Here is a 14,337-nt window from a genome sequence, read left to right on the forward strand (position 1 = left end):
AGTTTGTAAAATATAAAAGTAAATTTACCTTGAAACTATTATTCATGTTTTTAAAACACATGCAGTGCAGGATACCCCATGGAGGGAAAGCACACTGCAGAAATAGAAATGGTTTGGATATGAGGCAAAACTGTTAGCAAATAGAGATTGTCAAGAGAAATTGTTAGTATAAAGACTAGACACATTACTAGGAGCTGGACCCCATCAATGAATGGCACAGAAGGGAAAAAGGGATGATCAGCTTGCCAGTTCTTAAGAACTTTCTGAAATCCACAGGCAGCAAATGCCACCTGACTAAAGGAGAAATGTGAATGCAAATGGCCAATTGCACATTCCTAGGGATGAAGGTGTTTAGTTACAATAAAGCAGAAAGAGGTAGTTAGGCAGAATAAGCTACTAAGGTGCCACCCTGCCCTGCCTTCTATTAGACAGGACTGATCTGAACAGAAACCTTCGTCCTCAACAGAACAGCCAAGCTACTAACTGCTGGGGGTTGGGTAGAAACTTTCCTCCCATCCTTTCTGGGATTTTCTTGCTATTGCCCCTGGCACAGCTGGTCATGGCTAGGGATCCTGGTCTAGTCCAGCCTGACAGTGTGTTTTCTTTCACACAGGAAGAAAATGTTGTGAAATCCATCAGTCCACAAACTCTTTCTGGTGGGAACTGTTTGTACTGCACATCTGTTCAATGCACAGTGCAATGGGGCCACAGTTTGAGCTGGGGCCTCTCCGCTACTGTAAAGAGTAGAGGAATAAAAAGGGATGTGACGAAGGCACATGCACACAGGAATGAACAACAAGAGACAGGAGAGGGAGAGTGTCCATTCACCCTCTCTTTACTCAAGAACAAAAGGGCTGTCAGTAATGTTAAACGGTGGCAACTTCACACCTAATTCAAGGGCAGATCTTTTCTCATAGCCCATGATAAGCATTTGATTAGCATGTGGGACTTGCTGCTCAGATGCCAGTGACAGCTCAGGGGGTTCCAAACAGGAGTGGATGCCTCTGACTATTAAGGATGTCACCAGAAAAAGGACTTTTGAAAAGCAGGAATTTTGGAAAGGTCTAAGCCCCTGAAGGTTAAGGGAATGAAGTATCTCCTAGGCCTGTTGTTCAGGGTAGTGTTAGATGAACAATGGGAGCTGGCTGATGTGAGACTGAGCACCATTTGTCTTTATCCATATGAACTTCTACCTTAGCCCTGGGTAAGGTGGCCTTGCTGGTCTTGACAGTGCTTAGATATAGAACAGTTTGGTCACATAAGCCTGGGCTGTCCAACTGTTGGTCTGCAGGCACACAGGCCTAGAAGTGATTAATAAATGGTCTACAGGCCCAAGTCGGTACATCTCCCACTGCTACACAGCAAGGAAGGGATTGGGGGTCTGTGCACTGCCAGCACAGCCTACAGGGCAGGGCAGGGCAGGGGCATGTTACTGATATCTCTGATGCAGCCTGTGCAGTGAGGAGGGGCAGGGGGGCTGTGTGCCATTGGTTCAGTCCTGCTGTAGGGCAAAGCCAGCCGGAGTAGGATTAGGGAGAAACTACCCTCTGTGTAGATTACTCCAGAGCTGCCATTGCATGAGTGCTTGGCCCCTCTTAGAATCATAGAAAATTAGGGTTGAAAGGGGCCTCAGGTGGTCATCGACTTCAGTGTTTCTCAACCCATGGGCGGGGGGGAGAGGCCTAAAGTGGGTCGCAAGAATATACAAAAGGGCCACGAACAAACTTCAAAAATGGATCAACAAACTTTATAAATGGATTCTCCTGTAAAGGTGAAAAATGTGGGAAACTGTTTTTTCCCTTGCAGACTCTCAGAGTTCCAGCCTTGCTTCCTCCCCCCTCAACACCCCACACATGCCCTACCCTGCCCCACAGACTCACCCCCTGTCCCACACACTGCAGGGTTGGGGGCAGCAGGTCGGGAGGGAAGGGCACTGGGTCCACAGCATCTGAGCCAAGGCTTTGTCTAACTGGGTCTTAAAGCCTCCAAGGATGGAGATTCCACCACCTCTCTGGGTAATCTGTTCCAGTGCTTCTCCACCCTCCTAGCGAGAGAGTTTTTCCTTATATCTAACCTAAACTTCTGTTGCTGCAACTTAAGACCATTGCTCCTTGTTCTGTCACCTGCCACCACTGAGAACAGTCTAGCTCCATCTTCTTTTGAAGGTAGTTGAAGGCTGTTTTTAAATCCCCTCTCAGTTTTCTCTTCTCCAGACTAAATAAGCCCAGTTTCCTCAGCCTCTTTTTATAAGTCATGTGCCCCAAGCCCCTCAACATTTTTGTTGCCCTCTGCTGGACTCTCTCCAGTCTGTCCACTTGCTTTCTGTAGTGGGGAGCCCAAAACTGGACACAGTACTCCAGATGTGGCTTCACCAGTGCCTATTTGAGGGGGATAATCGTTTCCCTCTGTCTGCTGGCAATACTCCTACTAATGCAGCCCGGTATATGCTGTTAGCCTTCTTTGCAACAAGTGCACACTGTTGGCTCATATTCAGTTGATTGGCCACTGTAACCCCTAGGTCCTTTTTTGTAGAGCCAGTCAGTTCCCAGCTGTATCTATGCATGGGATTTTTTTGTCTTAAGTGCAGGACTTTGCACTTGTCATTATTGAACGTCATGACATTTCTTTTGGTCCAATCCTCCAATATGTCAAGGTCTCTCTGAATCCTAGCCCTACCTCCAGCCTATCTACTACTCGCCCTATCTTGACATTGTTTGTAAACTTGCTGAGGGTGCACTCCATCCTATCTTCTAGATCACTGATGAAGACATGGAACAAAACTGTCCCCAGGACCAACCCCTGGGGCACTCCACTTGATACTGTCTGCTAACTAGACATCAAGCCATTAGTTACTACCCTCTGAGCCCCATGATCCAGCCAGTTTTCTATCCACCTTACAGTCCATTCATTCAACCCATACTTCCTTAGCTTGCTTGCAAGAATGTTGTGGGAGACCGTAACAAAAGCCTTGCTTAAGTCAAGGTGCACCATGTCCACTACTCTCCCCACATCTACAGAACCAGTCATCTTATCGTAGGAGGCAATCATATTGGTCAGCCATGACTTGCCTTTGATGAATTTATGTTGTCTGTTCCTCATCACATGCTTAGAAGTGGATTCCTTGAAGACCTGCTCCATGATTTTTCTAGAGACTAGCTGAGGCTGAGAGTTCTGTAGTTCTCCAGATCTTCCTTTGTCTCTTTCTTAAAGATGGGTACTATATTCACCTTTTTCAATCATCTAGGACCTCACCCATGAGTTTTCAAAGATAATGGCTGGCAACTGCAGTCACATCAGCCAACTACTTCAGCACCATCAGGTGCATCGTGTCCAACCTCATGGACTTGTACACCTCCAGCTTTCCTAAATAGTCCCTAACCTGTTCTTTCACTACTGTTATCTGCTCACCTCCTCTCCAAACTATGCTGCCAGGTGCAGTAGTCTGGGAGCTGACCATGCCTGTGAAGACTGCTTTTCTAAAGCAGATGATTTTGGCCTGTCTTGGAGAAGGGCTTGGGCTGACTAGAAGTCCCTGTTCCAATCTAGGACTTCCTGTGTTTGTTCATGCTGACTTGTTAGGTGATCTTGGCCAAGTCACTGTCTCTTTCTTTCCCTCAGTTTTCAACCTCTGGGGAGGGAGATGGGACCTGTTCGCTGATGCTACCTGGAAGATGCTAGTAAAGAACAGGCTGATACATTCTGTATGATTCATTTGTCTGAAGGAAGGTGTCCCTTCCCCTACAAGGATGGTCATCTGAGAAATGCTGCTGGCAGATCAGGTCTGGGACTGAGAGGACCACTCACTTGTGCACCCTGATGAGGAAGAAGGAGTAGGATGAAGTATAGATCTAGAGCATCATATGGAGTACTAAGCTGAATGAGAGAGCAGGGGACATTGTTGTACTCAGCCAGAGGGCTGGAGAGAGGAAGAGAGCCCAGAGAAGAAACCCACAACACCGGTGTGATTGGCCCTTATGGAACAGTTCCTGCTCAGCTCCTAGATGACCCTAGAAAGCAGGGAGTCCTGTGGGGTATTGGGAGAATGGCCTCTGAGGATCCCCAGACATCACTGGTGTAGGGCCTGTGGCCATGTCTCCTAGAGAGCCAAGGAACTTCAGAACTACCACTCATTACTCCAAAAGGGAAAACCCTTGTCTAGGCCCCAGTTCATGAATATAGAGCTCTCCCCCCACCCCCTGCTTCTTTAATACTAGGTGACATCACTCCCTCACTCTAGAGAAGGCACTGGTACCAGCCATCACTGAGACACTGTGCTGCTTTAGGGAGCTCAAGTGGGAATGGAGACTTCCAAGAACACTCTGATTCCTATCATTGGAACTTGCAGCCCCATCATGTCAATCTCACAGTCAGTCAGATGATCCTCAAAGAGTCTGAGCTAAGAAGTACAGGAGCGGGGTGAGGAAGAAGCTCTTTCTCTGGAGAAATGATAGGGGTTCCCAAATCACCTGGAACTGCTCTTAGAACAGAAGCTCCCATATCTGTGGCCTTCCCATCCCAGCTGAAACAGGCCTAAGGCAGACTGCTACCTACCTGGTGATCTGAGAGTAGCAAATCAACTGATTTTGGCTATTGTGATCCTCATCTCATCCCAGAGCTGATCAGTCCCAAAGCCTTCTCAGATGAAGGCCACTGACTCCATCTTCTGCTACTCTTTTACTCTTCAAGGCTGTCTCCTTAAGGTGTAGTGCTGTAGTTGATCTGTCCCAAGAACTGATGTCAGTGAGTGCTATTCCCCTGCTAGCTGCAGAGGGATGGGCTAGTGCTGAAGGTGTGGGGGAGTCTCCAATGGGCACTTTGTACATAGGGCTCCCATAATTGGCATCAAGTCAGCCTCCTCGTAGGAACTGCCCCTGCCTGCTGAAGGACTGCTTAAAGCAGGGGTGGCATAGCAGCCTCTGGCACACACAAGATTAGGGAGGGATCAAACAGCACAGTGGCTGATAGGGCAGGGAGCAGAAAGCAAAATAGCAGATCGGGCAGGGAGCACATGGAGGGAAACAGAAAGCAGAGCTGCAGATCAGGCAGAGAGAAAAAGGGATGAGAAAAAAAGCAGAGCAGCAGATCAGACTAGGAGCTTAGCCCCTCATCCTTCTTGAGTGGCGCTTGGGAAGGTTGAGGGGCTAACTTGTGGATTGCCAAAAAAGTTGGCCTCCCTTGACTTAAAGGATCATGAAATGTATGCCTAGTATAAGTGCTGGGCTGGGGGTTGGCTCCTGCTCTGGGCTGGAGACTTCCCCTGCTCAGGTGCTGGATGAGCCTGGCCCTGCTGTGCCGTTTCTGGGGCACTGATTTCTTAGGGGCTGGTTCCATTAAGTGTAACTGGCTGCTAGCACCTTGGTGAACCTGGGGTTTGGGCATGGAGTCATTCTGCAGCCTGCCCTATGAGCCTCAGTGACCTCACCATCTCCTGTGGATTGTGTCTCTATCTCCAGGATGGGAGTGGCATGCTTCAACGCGGCAGCTCACTGGGGAAGATTCGGGACGTGATAAGGAGGAGCAGTGAAATGCTGGTCAAGAAACTTCAGGGAAATGGCCCCCTGGAGCCAAGGAACACTAAGTACGAGTCTACCTTGGGGCATAGGAGCTCTCATCCCACTGCACCTGCTGCTGCCAGGAGGGAGGGACAGGAGAAGATTCAAACTTTGTGTGCTGGACGGTTGTTCATTCCTGGGGCTTTGGCTGCTTGGAGCAGGGCTTTTCAGTGGCCACACAAAACTCTTCCTTAGTCTACAGAGTCCCCTCAGCTCTAACTCTGACCCCTCAGCCTAATGGGACTCACAGTTGCAAGGATGCTGCAGAGTGAGCCTGGGAAACTGGGCAGCAAGAAACTCTCCACTATATATTCATATGGAGCTAGTGTAGGGAGAGGCGACCCTACTGACTACTAGAGGCATCCAAGGGATGAAGGGATGGACCCAAGTTTGGAAGGATTCCCTAGCCCCATCCCTGTTGGTGAGGCAGGGGCTGCAAGGAAGTGGCCAGTATTTAGACTCCTGTCTTCCTGTCCCCTGTGCTGGCTGAGACAGAGAGTTTGGGATGAATCTTAAGCAGGGTAGAGTGAGATACCACTCTGTTTCTGGAAGCAGAGCAGGTGCTGAAATTCAAGAAGTCACTCATCTCTCTTTTTTTCTTTTGCTAGCATGAAACGAGCAGCATCATTAAATTATCTCCATAAATCCAGTGATGATTCTTTTGAGGTGAGAGCATAATAGCAGGACACTACCCATTCCTATTAGCCTTTCCTGCTTGCCATGTTACAGGGAGCCTGGCCCTGGCAGAGACATCTCCATTCAGTAAACCCCTGGAGCACCTGACTGCCTGGAGGGGTAGTAGCTCTCCCTTATTGGTACCTCTCCCATGTGATCACTGGCCAGCTTCCCTCTGGCCAGTGCTGTGGGAATCTCTGGCCTAGTGGGAATCTCTACAGACGAGGATGGGACTGGGCCAGAGGAACCTGGGGAAACATGGTGTTGTGCTGTTTCTTGTAGAGTTTAATAAACCTGTGCTGGGTAATGCCAGGACAGCTATGGCTAATGAACTGTGCAGGGCTGGGGAGGTACAGGTTAAATCCCTGGGCAAGGTAGTGGCATTTAGAATTCTCCTGAGACCAGGGACAGGGAAATACACATACATGGGCTGGAATAGCCTGAACTGCTCCCAGACACTGAACAAATAGACTCTGCAGTCCTCCTACATGTGCAAATGCTGCTGGATGGGTTTACTCCAGAGTAATATACCCACCCTGGGCAGGCATCTACATGTGCGCATTTGGGAACAGACTTGCTCCCACCCTACTTTGCCCCCTGCATCAGCCATGGGGAGCTCTAGGCTCCCCCTGGGTACTAGCTCAGGGGCTGGCAGGGAGCATGGGGCCAGGATATAGTTGTTTCCTACAGGGAGTTGAGAGATTGCTCCCTGCCCCTGCTGCCAGGGTGGGCTCTGGTGGTGGAGCCTGGGCAGGGACAATGTTCTCCTGCCCTGGCAGCAGGGAGCTTCTGCCTGTGAATTAGGGCAGTGGGCTGGGAACTGCCCCTCCCATGCTGCTCTTTCCAAGCCCCTGCCTCCAGGGCACAGAGCTGAGAAAAAGCTGCAGGGATGGGACCTGCCTCAGACTGGGACAGTTCCCTGCCAGCCCCAGGCTGTGTGGGGAAATCTTCACAGGCAGCCCAGAGCTGCCTGGGGACTGTGTGAAACAGAACAGTGCCCAGCCAGCTCCAGGCTGCACATGCAGACTTCCTTGCACAGTCTGGGGTCCCAGCTGGGGTAGGTCCTAGCCAGCTCCAGGCTGGGTAGGGAACTCTTCCCATGTAAAGAACTCCTGGCCCCAGCTCCGCAATCATGGAGTGAGGTCTGGGTATTTGCTGTTGCTGGGTTGGGGACTTTGTCCCCACCTGGGCTCCAGTGGTGAAGCCTACCCCAGCAGCAGGCAGCTCCCAAGGTAGGGAGCAATCTCCTGCCTCCTGCTGCCCAGCTGGTCAGGAGCGAGTCTGCTCCCTATTGGCCGTCTACCCATGCCTTACTGTGTAGTAATTACTCAGCAGTTAATTTGCTACTTGCGTTTGCAGGTAGCAAATCAACTGCCCGGTAGAGCAAATTACTGTGCAGTAAGGGTCTGCATGTGTAGACAGTGACACATACTACACAGTAACTTGCTCTTCTGCGCAGTCAAGTGTCTCATGTAGACACAGCCACTGTGTGGTGAAATTTCCTGCCTGTGGGCAGCAGCTTTGCTTTAGGTCCACGATTGTGAGGCCAGGGGTATTAGCAGTACAACAGCGCTAGTTCCTCCTGCGGCCATGGCCTCTAACCTCACCACTGTGCTTAGTGTACAGTCTCTGTAGGAGTCAAGTTCTAGGCCTGTTGAGGGAGCAGCAGTGAGGGGCTCTAAATTGGGTGGCCAGCTTGTGACGTTGGTGCCACAAGTGGCATGGGCAGCCTCTTTGTGTGACATGCAGCAGATTGGGAAGGGAACAGGCAGCACAGTGGCAGGTGGGGTGTGGAGCAGAAAGCAGAGCAGCAGATCAGGCAGGGGGCATGGGCAGAAAGCTGAGCAGCAGATTGGGCAAGGGAAGGGGATTGGAGTGGTACTTGGGGAGGGTGTGGGGCTAATTTGTGGCACACTTACCAAAAAGTTTGTCCCTCACTGCGCTAAATAGAGTGCTAGCAGCACATGCCAGCATCTGGCCAGTCCAGCTTCCGGACCCATGTCTGGTTTAGTTAGAGTCCTTGGCTGTAGAACCTGCTGCAGAATTGTATGTCAGATCCTGGGCTTTCCTTAAAAATGTATAACCTTCCCACATCTTTGGAAGAAACCTCTGTATTGAGGCCTGGGTCTGCAGGCACCCCAGAACGGTAACTTAGTGAAGGCTGAACTGCCCCATCCCCTTTGTTAAGTTGCTGACTGGAAAGCTTGACAGTGGTTCAGATGCCAAGGTTAACTTTTCAATGACTGGTCAGAAAAAAAACAGAATGGTTCCTGTCCAAAAAACACTGAGGCTCTGGCAATGAGGGAGTCTTTCTGGACAATTTTTAGATCACAATAGGGAGGAAGGACATAGTTTCTTAGGCTCAGGTTACAGCAGTATGGATCTCAGTGTTTGGGGTGAGGGGCTGGGGATTCAGTTAAAACCATTTGCAGGCTTGGGTTCTGGAGAAGTGGATCACAAACACTATGGTTTCTTTTTTTCAGGGTACTCAAGGTCTTCGGGCAGAGAGCAGAGGCCTCAGCGCAAGCAGCCTAGACCTGTCTTCTCACAGCTCCTTGCTCACCTCCAAATGACCCACCCTTGCGTGTTTCCTGCACCCCCTTCCAGCTCCATCTTGGATGCTCCAATAACTGGTGGTACTGGCCTGGTGTCCAGGACCACTCACTCCAGCTGCTTCTGTCTCAGATACACAATCATGGTCTTCACCTAAACGCCAGAGCTCCAGCCTTACCCGCATTCATACTGCTACCCTATAGAGGAGGGAGTGCTCTGACATGGTGTGGGGAGTGCTAGCCCACATGGGAAACCAGACTGGGGAGAGGGCCTCCTTCTGCCTGGTGACTATCTGGGGCTGAGACTTGCTAGAGACCAGTAGCTTTGGTAGCAGCATTCCCCACATAGTTTGCAAACTGCATGCTAGTGATTGCCCAGGAATGAGCTCCAGCAGCTCTCACTTGGCACCTGATAGGCAGAGCTTCCCCCACCCAGAGTTGGTGCCAGCTATTCCCATGTCTTCTAGAGCTTGCTGAGAAGAGCTCCCTTCTCACTATGTGCCCCACCTAAAGTACCCTCAGGCTCTCTCCCTACCCCACGATGCCTATGCATGCTCCAGTGAAGGGCTCCTCCCATTCAGAATTCCACTCCCAAATACTGTCTCACTGGAGTTGGGGGGTGGGGCTGAGCCTGGTACTGGATGCTTCCTTGGGACTGCACTCTTGTAACCTAGGGGAGGCTTCAAGGGTAGGTCTCCTATATCCCACCCAGAGTTGTACCACCTGGAGCTCTGCAAGCCCCATTCTGATTGCATGGCTTGTGTTTGCCTTAGCATGAAAAACAATGTAGCAAAGGGAGCACTGGATGACTGCACAGAGCAGGCAGGGGCTGTGCATTCCCATGATTTACCTCTGATTACTGTACTTTATTTTATTAAATAAAACAAATCATAGAAATGTGCAGTGGCAAGAGGCCCTATGGAGGGTTAGAGGGTTCAGACCACATTGGGAAACCTGGCCCATGGCCTGACACAGAAGGTTTCAGCTCTCTGCCAGAGCTCTTTGGCTTTTCAGCATTTGTTAAGGCAGCTCTGCCTGTTCATGCAAACGTCCAAGCCCTCACTGGGCCCTTGCTGACCAGAACTGCTTCTTAGCAGGAGTCCTACAGGCTGGGGAGGCCGTGCAGGAAGCAGCCAGCTCTCAGCAGCCCTGGCTTTGTGGCCTCAGGGTACAGAGACATTGGGTTTATCCTGGGTTTGAGGCTGAAGACAGACAACTGGTTTGACTGGGATTTGGGCAAGTCCCAGCCCTGCCAGAGGATAAGCCCATCGCCACGCTGTGTATCTGTGTAGCACCTGAATGAGCACCTTGCCTGTGAGCAGGGGCTGCTGCCAGTTAAGACCGGCATGCAAACGGCCCTCCACTGAGCAGGGCCAGTCCCTCCCGCATCAAGACAAGTGCAGGGCCACATGGGCAGGCGGCTGGGCTGAAGCGGTGTGTCAGTGCTTCCCGTGCTCTGGGCAGGGCCTGGCCCCAAGGGCGGGCATGGGGGAACTGGCAGTCTCCGTGCATGCATCTCTTCCCCGCGCCGGGCCCACACGGGCCTCTGTGCTGTCACTGGCAGAGTGGCGCCTGGAAGTGCTGCCCAGTGACCAGCCGTGCGTTCAGTAAAGTTCCAGGGCTGGGCAGGAGGAGTGGAAGTAGCAGGTACAGCACGACGGGGGACGTAGCACCAGAGCTGTGGGCAGGGGCCTCCTCGTGGGGCTGTCGGGTGCGGGGCGCAGCAGGTCAAAGTGCTCCCACCCTGCCCTGCCATTGGCTCATGACCCTGCGGCACCGGAAGTGGGACTCGGCTGCGCGGGCGGTGGCACGCAGGCAGGCCAGGTTAAAAGGAGCCTCTTCCCACCCGCAGCCCTCTGTCTGGGCAGCCCCCTGACCTTTGGCCACAGCCTCTCTCTGACCCAGCAATCCCTTGCCTAGTTGGCCCTGAACATGGAGCCAGGGTAGATCCAGAGGAGTGCTACCCCTCTTTTCCGTTGCAATTAGCCCCCAGGGACTCTATAAAGCTTCAGTGGTGATAATGGGCAATTTGTTCCAAAAGCCCCAAGGTGCCCAAAGGGGAGTAGGAGAACTGGGAAGCAACGTGCTGAACCGTGTGCAGCTTGGAGTCTCCTTTGCACGCTCAGGTTTCTGCTCTGAAGAGCCCAAACTGTCAAGTCTTGCGGGACCAAATCCGACACCCCTTGGGGATGGGCTCAGGTCACTTGTGTAGGTTGTTGACAAGCATAAGCAGCTCAATGTTGCCAGACACACTCACTGCCTTGGACTGTTTGTTTAAGAAAAAGTGGGTGTCTTTTAAAAGGTGCCTCTGTTCTTATCGGGGTAGAAGTCTGCAAGTTTGTCATTTGTTTTGGGAGTAAGTAATCAACTACAGTTTCATTGACTGCTAGCCCTCGCTCAGTGGGGGGAATAAGAGTTGGCAGGGCAGGTTGCTCTGCCACAAGCTTGTTGCTTTACCTGGGGCAAGTCGTGCTGTACCTCAGTTCCATAACAGTTGGAGGGACAAGCCTTCCCTACCTCAGTGGAGTATGAAAAAGGTGAACCTATCAATGTCTGCTGCACACAGTAGTGGGGGTGTGAGACCCTTAGGTTTCTGGAAATCTTAAAATGGGCAGAGGGATGTTTTATTTAGCTCTCAATCCTCCTGGGATAAGTTGAGCCAGGAAGTTGCTGTCTCTGTTCCTCAACCTGAAATAATACTTGCTTACTCTCTGTTCCCCAGCATCTTAGGCAACTTTTCTTTAAAGAGCAAAATGAAGAACATATTAGAATAGTACTTGAGCTTCAACTTTAGCTCTTCCTCAACATATCCCTCTCCCCTCCCAACCCTTCCATGCTTGGCATTGATTTTACTGCCAAATACCAAGGACCTGCAAGCTCAGAGCTATCTAGTGCATGCACTGCTCCTTTCACATTGCAACAGAAACTACCACTACTGCCCCTTGTCCGTAGATTTGCCCTGAAATTCTCTGCCATTTTATTTCCTGTAGCTGGAGTTGTGGTGCTGAGATGGCTCGTGTTACCATGAAGGAGCTTGAAAACACGGACAATGAGTCCCTTGAAGAGGATGAGCCAATGGATAGGAAAGAGGAGAACAGGCTGTTTTCTCATTGGGAGGCAGTGGCCAATAGCCACCAAGTGACCCTTCCTCCAGGTGACAGCAATGCAGAGTTCCTTCCATCCCTGCACTATTAGGCATCCAGCCTCAGTCAGTGCCTGAAAGAGAAGCCCAAGCTGAGATGCAGTGCTTTCCAGGTGGCTTTCTCTCACTGCCTCCTTTTCAAGAGGAGCCATGTGTTAGGGTAGAGAGTGTTCCTTGCAGTGCTGTGAACTCAGTGGCCCAGGCAGTATGAAACTAATGTCACTCCTGAAGAGCATTCCAATGGCATTTCTTGATTTGACAGATTAACCCTGGAGTCAGTGTTTCTGGGTTCTTTAACTGTCTCTCTTACAGACTTACTATGTGATTTGTGGAAACCACCTTCCCCTCTTTACCTATCTTCCTCTCTATAAATTTGGGAGCATGCTGTTGCTTGCTTTCATTTGTAAACGCATGTTGAGTTGCCATATTGGGGAAGCACCATTTGCCTCAGAATGTTTCAGTAAAACTCAGGTAGGAGAGACAGGCTGGGCAGAGAAGTCCTGATGTTAACAAGAGCTGAGCAATTGGATGCCAGATGACTTTAGTCAGAGCTGCCCATGCCCAGGTCCTGCAGAATGAGATTGTACTTACCATCTCTTAGTGTGGATCTGAGCTGAGGGCATGGACAGACCAGTGCCTGCTCTAGTGTGATTTACCTTGGTTTTGTGTAGTGATATAAATTAACTGTGATCAGGAATTGACAAATACGTAGCTATCCCAGCTATTACTGTGTCTTGCCACTAGATGGTAGAGGAGCAGGTACAGCTGTCTCCTAAACCAGCGTAAGCTACAGCACTAGAGATTTATCTCTGATTCTTTTAGGCTAGGGACAGAAGTTACACATAAACTGATTTAAGTGATCAGGAACTGGTTTAAACCTATAACAGAACATAAGTTCAGTGCACATAAACCAGTTTCAAAATGGCCGAAACTGGTTTGAGATAAACCCGGTTGAATGTAGTATCAGACTTAACCAATTGAGGTCAAACTGGTTTATGGAACTTGTGTCCCTCACTTCTGCCTGCCACAGATAGTTTACTCTGTGCAGAGTCATGGTGCAGCTGCAGCATGCTTGCAAACTGCAGCCCCAGCACAGGGCGGAGGCGGGAGGCAGTGGGCACTGCCCCCTGGGGCTGCCCCAGCCCAGGCTGTGCTGCTGCTGCAGCAGTGAGTCCGGCTCTGTAACTAGCCCCAGCTTCTTCCCATCACCCCTCTGCGCAGCCAGGTCACATCCCCCCTCCCCATGGCTGGCTGGCTGCTCCTTGGAGGGACTTTGCCCAGGGTGCTGTGTCAGTGCCCGTGCTGCTGCTGCCTGCAATGGGGGGATTAAACCACCCCCACTTCCCCTCAGGCTAGTGCATCTGACTGCCATAGCCCCAAGTGCAGGAGTGGAGCCTGCGCCACCCCCTGCAATGGGGGGATTAAACCCAGGCTTCCCCTCAGGCTATTGGGGCTGGCCTCACCCCCACTCTTGCTGCCAGCCAGTGAGTGAGTGGAGGTGGGAGGGTTGGGGACCTGATAGGCTGTTTTTCCCCTCCCCCTCCAGGCAGATCCCAGCTGGGGTCCCTGCAGACTAGGGCAGGGCATTTAAACTCAGGCCTGCCTGGACCTGGCCACACCCCTTTCCTCAGCTTAGTTTCCCTCCAGTCAGGGGCTAGCTCTAGCACAGGGGTCAGCAACCCCCAGCACGTGTGCTGAGCATGGCACATAAGGCCATTTTCCTCTGCACACGTTGGGGCCAGGGAGGCAGCAGTTCTTTGTAGCCTCCCAGCTGCAGCCGGCCCTGGCTCTAGGTAGCTGCTGCCAGCTGGAAGCCTAGGCTGCTCCCAGCAGGCAGCTAAGATGCTGCAAGTCCTGCTGGGAGCAGCCCGGGCTCTGTGGCTATCAGCAGCTACCCAGAACCTGGGCCAGTTGCAAACATCTGCTGGCTCTCTGGCCTGGCCCCAGCTGCCTCCCAGCCCCAGACTCTGCCCTGGGCTCTGGGGAGGCAGCACATACCGGCAGTGCTCCCTGCTGTGCTGCCCTCGCTGCTTCTGCAAAGCTGCACTGGAACCCAGCGGGGCAGGGCACAGCAGGGGACACACAAAGCTGCCTGCTCCCAGCTCCCCACTGCCCTGCCACATTCCCCCTGTGTGCATGGGAGCAGTGTGCGCAGCAGGGCAGGGTTGCCCTTCACTGCAGTCCCTGCCTGCAGGGGAAGTGTGGCAGGGCAGCAGGGAGCTGGGAACAGGCAGCTTTCTGTGCCCCACAGTGTGCCCTGCTGCGCTGGGTTCCAACAAAGCAGTGGTGAGGCAGTACAGCAGGAAGCATTGCCGGTATGTGCTGGGAGGCAGCTGGGCGGGGGGTGGAGAGGCAGCAGATGTTTGCATCTGGCCCAGGTTCTGGGTAGCTACTGACAGCCACAGAGCTCAGGCTG

General features: G+C 51.8%; 2 protein-coding genes across 4 annotated transcripts in view; one reads left to right on the forward strand and one right to left on the reverse strand.

Moving 5' to 3' along the window:
* LOC109288543 (kinesin light chain 1-like) overlaps positions 1 to 9,543 on the forward strand; it is a 53,015-nt gene extending 43,472 nt beyond the window's left edge. For both annotated transcript variants that reach the window (XM_019504109.1, XM_019504110.1), the window contains exons 14-16: positions 5,454 to 5,578; positions 6,161 to 6,218; positions 8,711 to 9,543. In XM_019504109.1, coding sequence (XP_019359654.1) covers positions 5,454 to 5,578; positions 6,161 to 6,218; positions 8,711 to 8,800 — 273 coding nt within the window. In that variant the 3' untranslated portion in view covers positions 8,801 to 9,543. The remainder of the gene's footprint in view (positions 1 to 5,453; positions 5,579 to 6,160; positions 6,219 to 8,710) is intronic.
* The window catches only part of EFL1 (elongation factor like GTPase 1), a 384,491-nt gene that overhangs the window by 80,475 nt on the left and 289,679 nt on the right, over positions 1 to 14,337 (reverse strand). The gene's annotated exons all lie outside the window — the stretch shown is intronic.

Source organism: Gavialis gangeticus, unplaced genomic scaffold (genome assembly GCF_001723915.1).
Source record: "Gavialis gangeticus isolate Ggan-Ray unplaced genomic scaffold, GavGan_comp1, whole genome shotgun sequence".
Classification (NCBI taxonomy): Eukaryota; Metazoa; Chordata; order Crocodylia; family Gavialidae; genus Gavialis; species Gavialis gangeticus.